The sequence below is a fragment of the Rhinolophus sinicus genome, linkage group LG14, assembly GCF_036562045.2.
Source record: "Rhinolophus sinicus isolate RSC01 linkage group LG14, ASM3656204v1, whole genome shotgun sequence".
Classification (NCBI taxonomy): Eukaryota; Metazoa; Chordata; class Mammalia; order Chiroptera; family Rhinolophidae; genus Rhinolophus; species Rhinolophus sinicus.
In genome coordinates this window covers 52947505-52960842 of record NC_133763.1, presented here as the reverse complement: position 1 = coordinate 52960842, position 13338 = coordinate 52947505, and the positions used below count along the sequence as shown (strand labels likewise).

The 13338-nt window shown below is 39.4% G+C and overlaps 1 protein-coding gene across 38 annotated transcripts in view; it reads right to left on the bottom strand.

Moving 5' to 3' along the window:
- Positions 1-13338, bottom strand: part of UBAP2L (ubiquitin associated protein 2 like) — a 38779-nt gene that overhangs the window by 21512 nt on the left and 3929 nt on the right. For 13 of the 38 annotated variants that reach the window (XM_019713239.2, XM_019713238.2, XM_074318913.1 and 10 more), the window contains exons 2-10: positions 12217-12346; positions 10900-10977; positions 10235-10345; positions 6277-6478; positions 5829-5924; positions 5445-5490; positions 4804-4916; positions 2836-2895; positions 940-992 (exon numbers count right to left, since the gene is read on the bottom strand). In XM_019713239.2, coding sequence (XP_019568798.2) covers positions 940-992; positions 2836-2895; positions 4804-4916; positions 5445-5490; positions 5829-5924; positions 6277-6478; positions 10235-10345; positions 10900-10977; positions 12217-12306 — 849 coding nt within the window. In that variant the 5' untranslated portion in view covers positions 12307-12346. The remainder of the gene's footprint in view (positions 1-939; positions 993-2835; positions 2896-4803; positions 4917-5444; positions 5491-5828; positions 5925-6276; positions 6479-10234; positions 10346-10899; positions 10978-12216; positions 12347-13338) is intronic. The other 25 variants (XM_074318906.1, XM_019713256.2, XM_019713254.2 and 22 more) reach the window with 3 other exon arrangements.

Here is a 13338-nt window from a genome sequence, read left to right as displayed (position 1 = left end):
CATTCCCAAAAATGGCTTACACAGATGAGCCAAATCTTAGAAAACATTCACAAGGAAGTCCAGCTCAGCTACAACAGAAAATAACCATCCTCTAACGCTCATGCATCTGAAATTTTAAAAACTCAGGCGTAGCAACCAAAACAGTTTGACATATCATTTCCTCTTTCCATAAAAGCTGTCTTGCCTGAATATATCTGAGCATACGAATGTAGATTTAGAAAACGTGCAAATGGGAGTTCCCCCATGATTACTGAACACTTAATTCACAGCAAAAGCTTGACTTGACCAGGAATCAGCCAAGTTCTCTGACTTAGGTACTACCAGGGAACTCAGAGCTTGTTTACGTGCCCCGTGTGCCACGCATCAATGAGGTTGCCAAGTCGTGTCAAAGCTGGAAGATACCCAATTCTACATACTCATCTCAATCACAAAGTTGGGCTTCGAGTAACTTACAAGGGTTCCAGAGCCAACCAGATCATAACCTTGAGGACTTGGCGATTTAACTCTCACTTTGTACCCACCTTCAGGCCAATGACAGAACCACAAGCAATGCTTCACCGGGAACCAAACAGTCCAAGTGTTCCCAGCAGAGCCGTGCACAGCAGCAGCTGCACGCAACGCACTCCCTAGCTGCCTGCTCCCTGCCGCGCCCTACCCAACCGCCATCTCTGCCTGGGGTAAATCCGACAATCAGGTATTGGACTTACACAAGCGCACTTGCCCTTTCCATAGTCTGCTTCCACAGAGTCCTGTTCATGCCCAGCCTCCTTCATATAACATATGTGAAATGTTCTGGCTCAGAACACTATTTTGGATGTAAAAGTTTTGGATCAGAATCTTAAGGATGAATTTTGAGGTGTAGAAACACCCCCACTTTCTATCCCTAAACACCACTTAGGGATAGAAGGCACTAAAAAAAAATGACGTGGAAATACCTACATCTTCGTTCCAATCTTCAGTTCCCCACTCCTCCGTCGCCGTCCTCCATGCACCTGGGAATAAAGGAGAACAGTGGCTTTAAGCGCCAGTACAAAGTATGTGCAGAAAACACCGATCTATTAACATTTTTGGCAGCCAAAAGTGTAACCAGAATTTAGTAATCAGAAGGGATTCTTGGGCTTCAGAGGGAGGACAAGACTATTTAGAAAGGGATACCTGAGAACACCAGCGTTGAATTAAGATTATGCTTTCACAGCTTCTTTCAATCTTTGTTACATAGCTATACAGCAAAGAGCCAGAGCAAGACAAGGCGAGAGCGCGAGACCGCAAAGAACTCCCTGCTCCAGGCAATCTCCTAAGACACTCGGCCCTCTTAGTGTCAATTCAGTGAAACGGCAACAGCTAATTTAAACCAGAACAAAATTCCACCCATTTATCTGTTATAAGACAATACTACAGCAGAGATGCAGGCTGAAGATAGACGGCAGCAGTGGCAGAGGAACACAAATGGTTGCACACGATCGTGAAAGGGCAGTGAAGAAGGCAGGCTTGAAATCCATACTGAGGGCACTGAAAACTATCTGCTTCTGGAACTGAATTTCAAAATGCGTACTCAGCGCAAATTGATAATTCTCATTGGTTTAACTATAAGGCATCCCTCTGGACCTGCTCTTTTCTGAAGACACTGGACGAGACTGAAAAATCAAACGTGTGTGACAGTTACTGTCCTAACCACAGAGCAGGTGCAGGCTGACCTGTACACTCCCTCACGCTGGCAGTAATGAAGCTGGGACACAGTTTCTACGGGAGAAATCTGTAAGAATCAAACCCCCTTGCTCACTGCCCTTGTTGTGCTTCTCGTATACAGATCGCCTCAGACAGGGACACTGCCCTTTCTTAAGGAACGTGGGAGAGAGTTTCATTGAGAACTGGATTCTTCCCTTTAAGCAAAGGAGCACAGTAAGAAATCAGACCCTATCTATCTGTAGACAGGACAAGAACACTCCTCACTTATTTCCTTCTCTAGAACAACAGTATACACTGAATAACTCTTTAAGTCTTCTCTCCAAATGGAAAAAGCTTCTGACAAAAATGAAAGAAAGTCTGGCATTCAGGTATTATTTCATTGTCACTGAAGAGAAGTATTCTAACACCTACAAAATCCATCTGAAATTCTTCTAAACACTCAATAATGAAAAATCCTATTTCCTAGAGAAAAATATGATCATTATAATGCCGTTCCCAGTACAATGCTAAAATTACACCAGGGACATTCCAAACTACCTAACAATGACAATGTTCTTCAAATCAATCCGAAGGCCAATCTCAGTTTAGACAAGTTACAAACCACGTTCTCCTCTCCCTCTCCAGTGACACGGCTCTTCCTCCCTGCTGATATCCATCCCGCCCTGGCTAAATGGAACCCAGTATCTGGGTTAACACATACACACAATCCTAGAGCTGGAAGTGACCTGAGAATTTATCGACTATTGAAAGGCTACCTCTAAATGCAAGATTTTTTTCCTGCATTCTGGCAACTGTACCTGGGGTGGAAAAGAGCGTAAATTCCTAGCTGCTATTTTCCCATACAGGATATATGAAAACGACTGAGGAAGAGGTCTATATTAAAGAAGCATTATGGAACAGAAAGAATGCAAACGCTCTGAACAACAGATTAGGGTTTCCATTCCATCAGCAGAAAGCACAGTCAATGGCAATGTTAAATATTCATTAAATGAACAAAATTTTTAAGAAGCATAAACGGCCACAGAATATGTGAGAAAGAGCAGAAAGAGAAAAAGCAGGAAGACAGAAAAATGACATATCCACAGATATTTCAGTTCATAAAAATCTATAAAAATATCCGGGGCAGTTAGGCGCCTGGATGTATCATACCAGGAGCAGTCTGAAATTTTCGGGGATAATTTGACCCCTCAACCCCAATGAAATCATGTCCTGAAACAAAAAAGAAAAGAAAAGAAAAAACAACCAGTGAAATTTTGCTTGTGAATGAGAACATCTGCCCCCAATACACAATGCCCACTGTACCTGTGGATATTTTAAGGGTAGGTTTGAATTTCTTTTTAAATTAAAAAGGGAAATTGAGTTTTCTATCATGAAAACACAAAAAGAGATCATGCATGAAGGCAAGTTCGTATTGTGAAATTAACGATGATGGGAATGAAACTATATCCAACAAGATGACAGGAGCATTGCATAATTTTTCATTAGGTCACAAATCAGATTTCTGATTCTAGCTTCCCAAATCTGCTCAGTGGAAATAAACACACACCTCATCCATTCCTGTTTTTCCAACCAAATCCTGCTGAAAACAGCTACGGCTTGCAATCCAGGACTGGGACTCCATGCCTAATCCACAACTGAAAACAAATCCCTTAACTTCCTTCTATCATCATTTCTGCCAATGATAAAAAGCCAAAATAACCAAGAACAAAATAGAGCTCAAAAAACAGTAACTGTCATTATTCAGAATGCTACCACTGCCTCTACAAAGCCCTCAAGAGATGCATAAAGAGCAGTTCTAATGCCTCCAAAGTATATGAAGTTAAAACAGAAATGGTCAAGGGAACTCAAAAAATATCTATCTTGCCAGTAACTCAACTTTCGCCTCCACCAATGGGAAAGTTGGATTCAAAATGAATTTCTAAGACAGCTTGGTAAATAAAAAGCAAGTAACACTCACGACCCGAGGTGTAACATCTTGTGGACAGTAGATGAGAAGCTGTTTGTGCCAAAGCCCCTCCTACAGACAGAGTTAAAGATCACTGACCTTTAAAGGAGGCACGGCAAATTCAAATGGAAAAGGAATCAAAGAGCCAATTTCATGCTCTACTATTAGCTCACCCTCCTTTAGAAGAGAAAAACAGTCTGACTGTGTGTGTGCTGGCACAGCCAGGAGGTAGGTGATGTCTGACTGTGTGCTGGCACAGCCAGGAGGAGGTAGGTGATGTCTGACTGTGTGCTGGCTCAGCCAGGAGGAGGTAGGTATGTCTGACTGTGAGCTGGCTCAGCCAGGAGGAGGCAGCTGATCTCCTAAGAAGAAAGTACTCTGGAACTCAGAGGCACTCGTATTTAAAGCAGTGAAAGTATCTTTCACTCCCAAACCCATCTTGGTGCATCTCACAAGACTGACAAATCCTTCAACATATACAACCTATCGAGAATAAAGGCACCAAAGTCAGCTAACAAAAAAAGCAATTTTATTAAAATCCCATTAACACTCTACCACACCCAGAAGACTGTCCAAAAAAGAGAGTTAGAAAGTCTTGAGATTTCTTTCTTGCCCAGATATTGAGATTTCCCAAAAATGAAGGGAAAAAAGAAATTCCTAACTTGGTACCAGAAACAAACTGACAGTGGGCTTTAATTCTGGACCCTCTTCATCTCTACAAGTAGTGGCCTGATTAATTAATTCAAGATATCTTTTCAAAAGGCAAAGCTAGCTACCCTAACAGAAACACTAGGAAATACAAGTGAAGCTGATGGCAGCCACACAAAATAATGGGAAGAGCATGGGCTTGTAGAGTCAGACAATTCTGAGTTCAAATACTAGTCAATTTCATAACCATTCTTTCAGTTTAAGTTTTGTCATCTACAAAATGATGATAAATAATGTCTATTTCATAAAATAGTGACGAAGAGCAGGTGAAATAGCTTGTACAATGTGCCCACAGGCACATAGCAAGAGAACACACAGTAATTGTTATTTCTTTCTCCCCCATCTCTGCACCCAAAAACTTTTTCTCCACTTTTTAATGTGACTATAATCTCAAAAAAATAAATAAAAAATAAATGTGCTCAGGTTCCTAAGAGACAAGAAATGAATAATAAACAGTCACTCACTCGTCCCATCATCTGGCTCGAAGTGGCCAGTGTTGTTCCACGTACTGCCGCTATTATTGCCATAGTTATCATCAGTATTGGCTGGCTCTGCATAATCCGCTGGGTTAAAGGTTCTGGGGACGGGGCAGAAGTGAACAACAAAATAAAGTTTAAGAGTCTCTGACATCTAAGCAGCATCAGCAAATCTTAACTCAATCAGAATGTTGACTGTCTCTTTTCTAGTACAAATCAACCACGGCCCCTTTCTAGAATCCTGTATGTTGTCAACTTTCTCACTTGCCAGCCTACCTAAAGTTTCACAGCATAATCTCTCATTTTGGGTTAGAACACCAATAATCACAACAAAATCCACGTAAGTATTTTGGGAAGATAGCAGATGTATCATTCAAACGAAGCTATGAAATAGAGATAATGATCTGGTGGTAGATGCTTATCCCTAAAAAATAAGCCCTAAGTCTACACAACTTTAAATAGTTGTGTAAGTTGTGTAGATTAAATAGTCTAGACACCTTTCTGATCACATTTTGGTTAAGGCTGCCTACTATTATTATCCTCAGGATGTCAGGATATTAGCCACGCTATAATATTACAGTGATCCTTAGGGGAAAAACTTTTTTGGACAGTGGATCAATGAAACTTACCCCATCCCTTGAGCAGAAAACCTTCCTCCCCGCCTACCAGAGCCACCTAAGGAAAGAGAAAAAGAAAGAATTATTTTAGAACCCGATACAAAACTACCTTGCCAACTGAGGAAACTCTGGAATAGTGAGTGGCTGATATTGTCAGATGTTCTTTCTCTCTGTAGTGCATCAGTTAATATAACACAGTAGGACAATCATTACTCTTGACAGATTGTTCCTTTGCTGATCAAACTGCTGGGTCCTCAAGCAAATACAGTAACAGTAAAGACTAGAAGAAATGACACCCACCTTTTCTTCTCACTGCCCACTTAGCAATCTCCAGAATTTGCATGACGCCTCAACAATTAAAGTAACCAGACTCCATGTGAATTACAAATTAATCACCTCTGCCTCGTCCACGTCCTCTTCTCCCTCTTTCCGTGCCTCTTCCAGAAGGCCCTCCACTCTTGGTGCCATCTAATCCATTTTCCTGACCCCGAACTGGGGAAAGCAAAACACAGATGGTCAGAGCAGAGTCAACGGAACATATATAAATATATGACTGGTATGTATGTATGTTGGTGGGAAGGCGAAAACCAAAGAGAAAATGACTGGAAGGAGGGACAAGATGGTCACTAGGGGAATGGTGATAAACCACAACAGAGAGCTATCAAACAACTTCACAAATGACTACAGCATAATTTCAGGCCAAACTGGCTGTGGCTAGAAAAGGCTACATGTCAGAGATGCTAAGGTCTCAGACGATGGCAAGAGAAATCAAAAGGGTGACATAACGGTTATTAGGTCCAGCCTAGCAGGGCCCTGACATCCCTGAAATCTAGACATTACTGACCCACAGCTGGTTTTGTTAAAGCCCCATGCATACACTCTCGTCCACGGCTGGCACCTCTCCCGCGTCTTGGTGGCCCACCACGTCGCCGACTATAGTCTCTGTCCCGGTCTCGATTTTCTTTGCCTTCCTCGTTGGATTCCGTTTGGCCACCATCCTTCTGTCCTGAGACTCCCTTCTTCTTCCCGACCATCTCCCAGGAATGCTAAAGGAGGGCAGAGCATTCATATCCAGTCAATCCGGAGTGCTAGCAGGAAACCAGAGGCAAAAGCTGGGACAACTGTTAACCACTGTCCACTCAGCATCCACATCTCAGACACCCCTAGTTTACTTTGGTTTAAAGGGAGGGCCCAGATAGGACCTCAGGACTAATTTGATACCGATCACCTCAAAACTGAAGTCCTTTTTGTGGCAGAGGCGCTTCTAGCTAAGGGACGATTTCAGAAAGGCTCACCAAGATCCCTATCCAGTTCAGTCCCTTTTCACATTAGTCAAAGGACCTAGTTACTCATCCCTCGCTTTCAAATGTTTCCTGAGCTGAAGAAATGAATTTCCTTTGGTTTCAGTGACTTCCAACTTTTTATAGTCTTATTCATGACAAAGAAAAAAAAAAAGCTAAAAGTTTCTACAAGTTAACTTTGAATTCAGAATGTATAAGCAGCATTTGAGTCCTGGGCACATCCTCTAATCAAGCAACCAAGAATTTAGGAGGAAAACAACTACACCCACTTCCCCACCTTACCGCACCTCCAAATTTCCCTTACTTAAAAGACCAAATAGTCAAGAAGGCACAGCCCTGGGCCTGAGACACCTGACTACAGGAAGCCTTCCATTTCCGTTTCAAGTTTAATCCACTGCTTTCCCCTATACTTCCTAAACGATATAATCCAATTCAACTTTCCCCAATGCAGAACAATTTGTGATTCATTCCAGATTGCAGGCAGGAAAACTTGTGGTAAGGCAAATAAGCTCAACAGTCTTGCAAAACACTCATTCCTTAAGAAAATTAGTTTTATAAAGTTTTAAGCAAACATATAACTTGATTTACACTATTTTTTCAGAAGATATGTACAAATAAAAGTTCCAGGACAAACACCAACACTAACAAATCTTTACTAGTTATCATCTAACTCAAAGAACAACGACCCTGGTGATCAACAACAGCTATCTAATATCTAGTAACTTGCAAAACTACGGACCAGGTTAATATGAAATTAATGTTAATTTTCTCAGGGTTAATAATATTGTGGTCACATAAAAGAATACCCTTAAGGGAAGCATGCAGAAATATTTAGGGAATAAAATATTATAATGCCTACAACTTAATTCCAAATAATTCCAAGTGTCCATTAATGGATGAATGGATAAACAAAATGGGTATATACATGCCATATTTTGCCATGTATAACGCACACTTTTTTGCCCAAATTTGTGAGGGAAAGATAAGGGCGCGCGTTATACATGGGATAGTACTAATTCCATATCTATATAAATGTTTTTAACTATTTTATTTATGCTTATGAGTTAAAAGTATAACTCTGGAAATCAATAATATCCATATGTAAAACAATATTCTGGAATACAACAATCAGTTTTGTTGAACTTATGAGCATCTTGCAACGATGTAGTTCTTGGCCCTCTATGAAGCGTAAATATTGTAAATTTGTTATCAGTACATAAAATTTCTTTTATCTTGTATCTATTCTTGTGTTTTGTAATTATTTCATAAAATTTCTTGTACCACAATGTTAAGAAACAAATGCTAAAATTCCTTTATAATACAAAAAACAAGTACATCAATGTAAACAAACAAAAATTTGAATTAAAAAATTAACACAAAAGATTTTTTTCCCCCTGAAAGTTTGGGCCAAAAACGTGGGTGTGCTTTATACACAGCAAAATACAGTATATTGGATTATCCAGCCTTAAAAAGGAGTGGAATTCTGATACATGTCATAATATAAACCTTGAAAACATGCTAATTGAAATAGACACCAAAGGACAAATATTGTATAATTCTACTTATACAAGGTACCTAGATTAGGCAAATTCCTAGAAATAGGAAACAGAAGTTATCAGGAGCTGGCGGGAGGGGCAAATGGGGAATCACTATTTAATGGATATAGAAAATCCATTTTGGATTCAGTTTGGGAAAGGAGAAAGTTCTGGTAATACACAGCACTAAAGGTAGCACAACTGTATCAATATACTTAACACCACTGAATTATACACTTAAAAATGGTTCAAATGGTCAATTTCAAGTATATTTTACCACAATTTTAAAGTTTTTAAGTTCAAAAAAGGTAAATTTAAAATTATAGTAAAAGCGTATCTACGTATTCTAAAGTCTATAATAGTTCACGGAAGTAACAAGTTTTTAAAGAAATTAAGTATACACCTAGGACTCAGCAGCTCCCTGTTGCTTTCTCCAAACCCAAGCTGATTCCATATTATAGCTAGTGGGTCATTTTATGCTCACAATAGTTTCAATTCGTAAGTGATAGTAAGCCAAAGCTAAATCTGCATCAGAAATCCTGGAAACCAGACTTGAAACAGTCAGCCTTTAGTTTTTGCTAGTTTGTCTCAAACCTTAGCAAGTTTCAGAAACCTGTCACTGTCTCCCTCTACTTGTGTATGTCAGCTGCGGGCACTACATGAGTTCTACAAGGAAAGTGAATTACTATGATCTTCCCAAAGGTACCGTTAGTTTTCTGATATAATCTCGTCCACCCAAATACATCTAACATCCTTGGCAGCTGACTTTGCTTCCCGTTGGTTTCACTAGTAGCTAACTTACTAGTATGCAAAAGCATACATTCTCCAGTTTATTTTCTTTTTTGATACCGTGGAAGGTCAGACTTGTAGCACTAGGCAGAAGATGCTGGAAGGTGAAACAAAATGTGACTTGGGCAAAAAAATTCAGACATTTAAAAAGTAGGAGTAGTCCCCATCTCTTCCCCCACCCCAAAAATCTTGGGACAATTATGCTAGTGAACTCAAAATGAACTAAAGGCACTGTTACCTGATTATCTAGGCAATAATTTTCAAAATCAATGTCAAATCTAACCTAGGACCATACTTTTAAGAGAAAAAGCCACAAGTGAAAATTCAATGATTAAAAAATGTTTTCCACTATTATTTCCCATTATTCAAGGAAACTGACAAACCTCCACAACATTTAGCTATAAAGTGACACTGTAACATCAGTAAGTTGATCACTCTAAGGATAAACTCTGGTTATCTATCCCAACCAAAGGTTCCCACTGTAAGACCAAAAAAAATAATAAAGTTCTCTACTAAGCACTGCAGGAACATCCCAAAGGTTAGTAAGGCAGAATCCCTGTTATTAAGGGATTTACAATTTGGTACAGCGGTAACACAAGCACAAAAATACAGTATTCTCATTAAGTGGGAAGAGGAAGCGATGAAAGCAACTCTAAAGTCTAGGCCAAGACAGCCCCTATCATCTCCAGGGATGGTCGACAGGCTGTAAAATGTGTTTCTCTGCTACCTCAAAAAAATAAGTTCACACGACGAAAAGATATTGTAAAATGTAAAGATATTGATGGGACCGTCCTGAAATCAGAATCCAGTAGTGTGTGACTTTGCTCAATAGCAATAAAATAGGTGAGCACAAATCTTCCATGATTAGTCACTAAGGCTATGAAGTAGCACCTGTAATTCGGACTAACCCAGTCTTGAAAACAGTCACTAGCTTGGAATGAATAATTAATTCTAGGCCAATTAGAAGAGACCGATTTTATCTGTTTTTCTCCTGTTTATTGCTCATAAATTTTAAGTATTTGCAACCTGCAGGAAACAATATCCAAGGTAGTTCCAAGTTCTATTTGGAGAATAAGGTACTCTGCCTTAAGTTGAGTTACCCCACTTGCTATTTTTAGAGTATTACTAGCCTCTCAGCCAGGGACCCACTTTCTAGAACATTTTATTAGCACTCTACCGTATCTGGGTTTCCTTCCAGCAGTACATTGATGGCTCTGATGACATCTCCATTGCAGTCATGCAAAGCAATGACACATTCATCCTGGTTCTTGCCTGTGATATCAATCAACTGAAAGAGAAAGATCAGCAGCAATCATGAACAAGCTTGCACTCCCCACAAAAGGAAACTAGGTGAAGAACAGAAAAGAGAAAAAATACCAGCTAAGTTTGAAAGAACGAGGTTTAAAAAAGCAAAATATGCAGAATTTTGGTGTTCCAGTTCCAAAAGCAAAACATTAACACTTGTGCTCAAAATGATTTACATACAAAGCATCAAATAATAAAGCATCTAATAGAGAACCAAACGCAGAAACACATGAGCTTCAGCATACCATAAATTTCTACATTTCCTAGATGCCCCAACTGCTCAAAATTGCTATAAAATGGCATCAACAAAGTCATTCATTAAACAAAAAATTAAGACAAAACCTCTTTGAACAAGGTATCTGTCCAAAGGGGTACGGGAAATGAGACAATAAAAGCACTTATTAGCTTAACCTATCATATTTCAGGCCATAATTCTTTTAATACCTACAGTAGAAAACACCCTGGTAGGCAGCTATGTTATTTAACGATGCTTTTGTCCTGATGCCTTTTCCCACAGCTTACAGAAAATATACTCACTTGTTTCACCTTTTCCTCAAAGTCAGCATCATTATGGTCCGAAATCATCTGTGCAAGTCGAATTTGTTCTGCAGTAGCCTAAGAATTGAGACAAGTTGAAGAAAGTATGATCAAAAGACAACAGTTTAGAGAAATAGGAGGGACCTATACAGTCAATACCCACCCTATCTCCCACCCCAATTTCCTTCTTCTTCTTACAAATGACCAAGTAACAAAAGACTTACACCATTTAAGATGTTTAAATCAGCAAAATGATAAAAAACAAAGAGCAAAGTTGTCACTATCTCACTCTATAATCCCTTTCTCACCAATGTTCACCACGAAAGAGGCTTTCACACTGGGAACCACAGCACCACTTTGAAACATCTGCACTGTAATTCACATCAGTGTATGTGCAAAGTCACATGTGAACCATGTTCCTGTTTCTGCAACGACCAAAGCTGCCCTCCTCCTCTTAGACTGAGAATACCACAAGGTTTAGTCTGAGGATAAACTCAGCATATCTTCTGAGTATCCAGTCTGTGTTTGTAAGATACCACAAATTTTACTGTTCCAATTGAGACACTAAAGTACGTAAGTACTAAAAGTGTCCTAGAAATTCACTTGGAAGGAACAGTGAAAGAAAAACGAGTAAGAGAAAAGTTCTAGTCTTACATTTTCAATTTACCTGCCCATAACCAAATGGGAAGTTAATTCATTCACATTAAGTACTAACTAACACCAAACTGGTTATAGAAAATAGATCATATCTGAATTAAACTTAAAAACCCAACCCATAAACTTCAGTACCCAGGAAGCTAATTTACCCCTTAAAACTGAGCAATACTCTAGGGTGTCTCATTTGTTAATTCTGAGGGAACAGAATAAAGATGCTAACTCCTTGTGGAAAAGGGAAAATCAGATTAGGCTCAATGAGACCAGAGAGGAAAATAAAAGACAAGCTAGAGAAAAGAGCAAAAAAAAGGAGGAAAAGTGGAAAGACAAAGGTGGGCTAGAGAGATGTTAAGGTGGAAAGTCCAGGAAATAAGACATATGTTGCTAAAAAGCCCCGGATGAAAGAAGGGAAACGCTGTATTAGAGATACAAAGCATAACACCCATTCTTTCCAAACCTCATTAATCCAATATTAAACAACAAAAAGCAAGCGCGCTGTATCGCTGCATCCCAGCACGTCATTAACAATTATCAGGACCGAAGTAAAAAGAGGCAAGGACAGAAAAATAAAGAACCCAAATCAATAATCCAAAGCACAGAATGATGTTGCATTGGATGGAAACCAGTTATCAACCAGCAAGGTATATCCCTTGGGTTCTTTACCTGTGGCCGCTGCTTGTGCTGTGTCTGGTTTTGGTTTTGAGGTTGTTCCCAGTTTCCCCGGGCTCGGTTAGTGCCCACCGATGTCATCATTTACAGTATATACAAATAACAGTATTTACAAGGTAGAGTACTGAAAGATTAAAATAAAAAGAACAAATTTAGATGTTAAATGTGGGCAAAATGTTTTCAACCTCTTTCATCAGCACCTTCACCAAATACTTTCATTTCTTCAAAGAAACAAACCAGAGGATTCACCTGTTCTTCAGACGTGTTTAGCTTGATAAATTGCTTCAGGAACTATCGCTATTAATTCATTTTTGTATAACAAGAAATGTATAAAGCATATGTTAAGTGATGGCTTTATTTTTTTTTTTTAAAGTTATGGGCCCATTTTTATTACTTTTAAGCAGGTTTTGGGAAGTTTTGCTATCTTGATAGTAAGCAAAACAATGTTAATAATCAAAAGTCTTCTATATAGGTGGAAATATCTAAAGTCCCTTTGAAAGAAGGAAAGATAATCAGCAAAGCCTGTAAACAAAAGCCTTCCAGGAAGGGGATTAGTCTATACTCCAAACAAAAGAAATTTTAACTACTCAATCCACCCATGAAAGCAGCCTTACCTGCCTTACAACCATTTAACATAAATTGCATGTGACCTTCATCACTTGGAAAAGGACAAGCTCAAGTCTAGCCTCTTTCTCCCTCGTTTCTACCTCCCAGCATGCTATGGGGGCTTCCATAGTATTCCACAAGTCATGTATTGGCCCCAGTGATGCCCAGAATCTCAGTTCCCTGACTAGTAACTCCAACACTGCTTTTGCAGCTGCTTCTTTTGGTCCCCTAATCCACAGTTCCAAGAAACCAGAATTGCAATTACCCTCCACCACTCACCTTAATATACAGAGAATCCCAAATCCGCCCCAAACCCAAAGCATCTAGCACACAGTTTTATTTGGAAGAAAGGACTGCTGGGAAATCATTTTATACATATTATTGCTGGGCAAGATGACTTTGTTGAAGTCTTTAAAGAGACACAGAACACACAGGAGCTTCCCCAAACCAGAACAGGTTTTGTCATGACACTTTTAACAAGCAAGGGTTCTACTGAATTTTAAGTTCCCT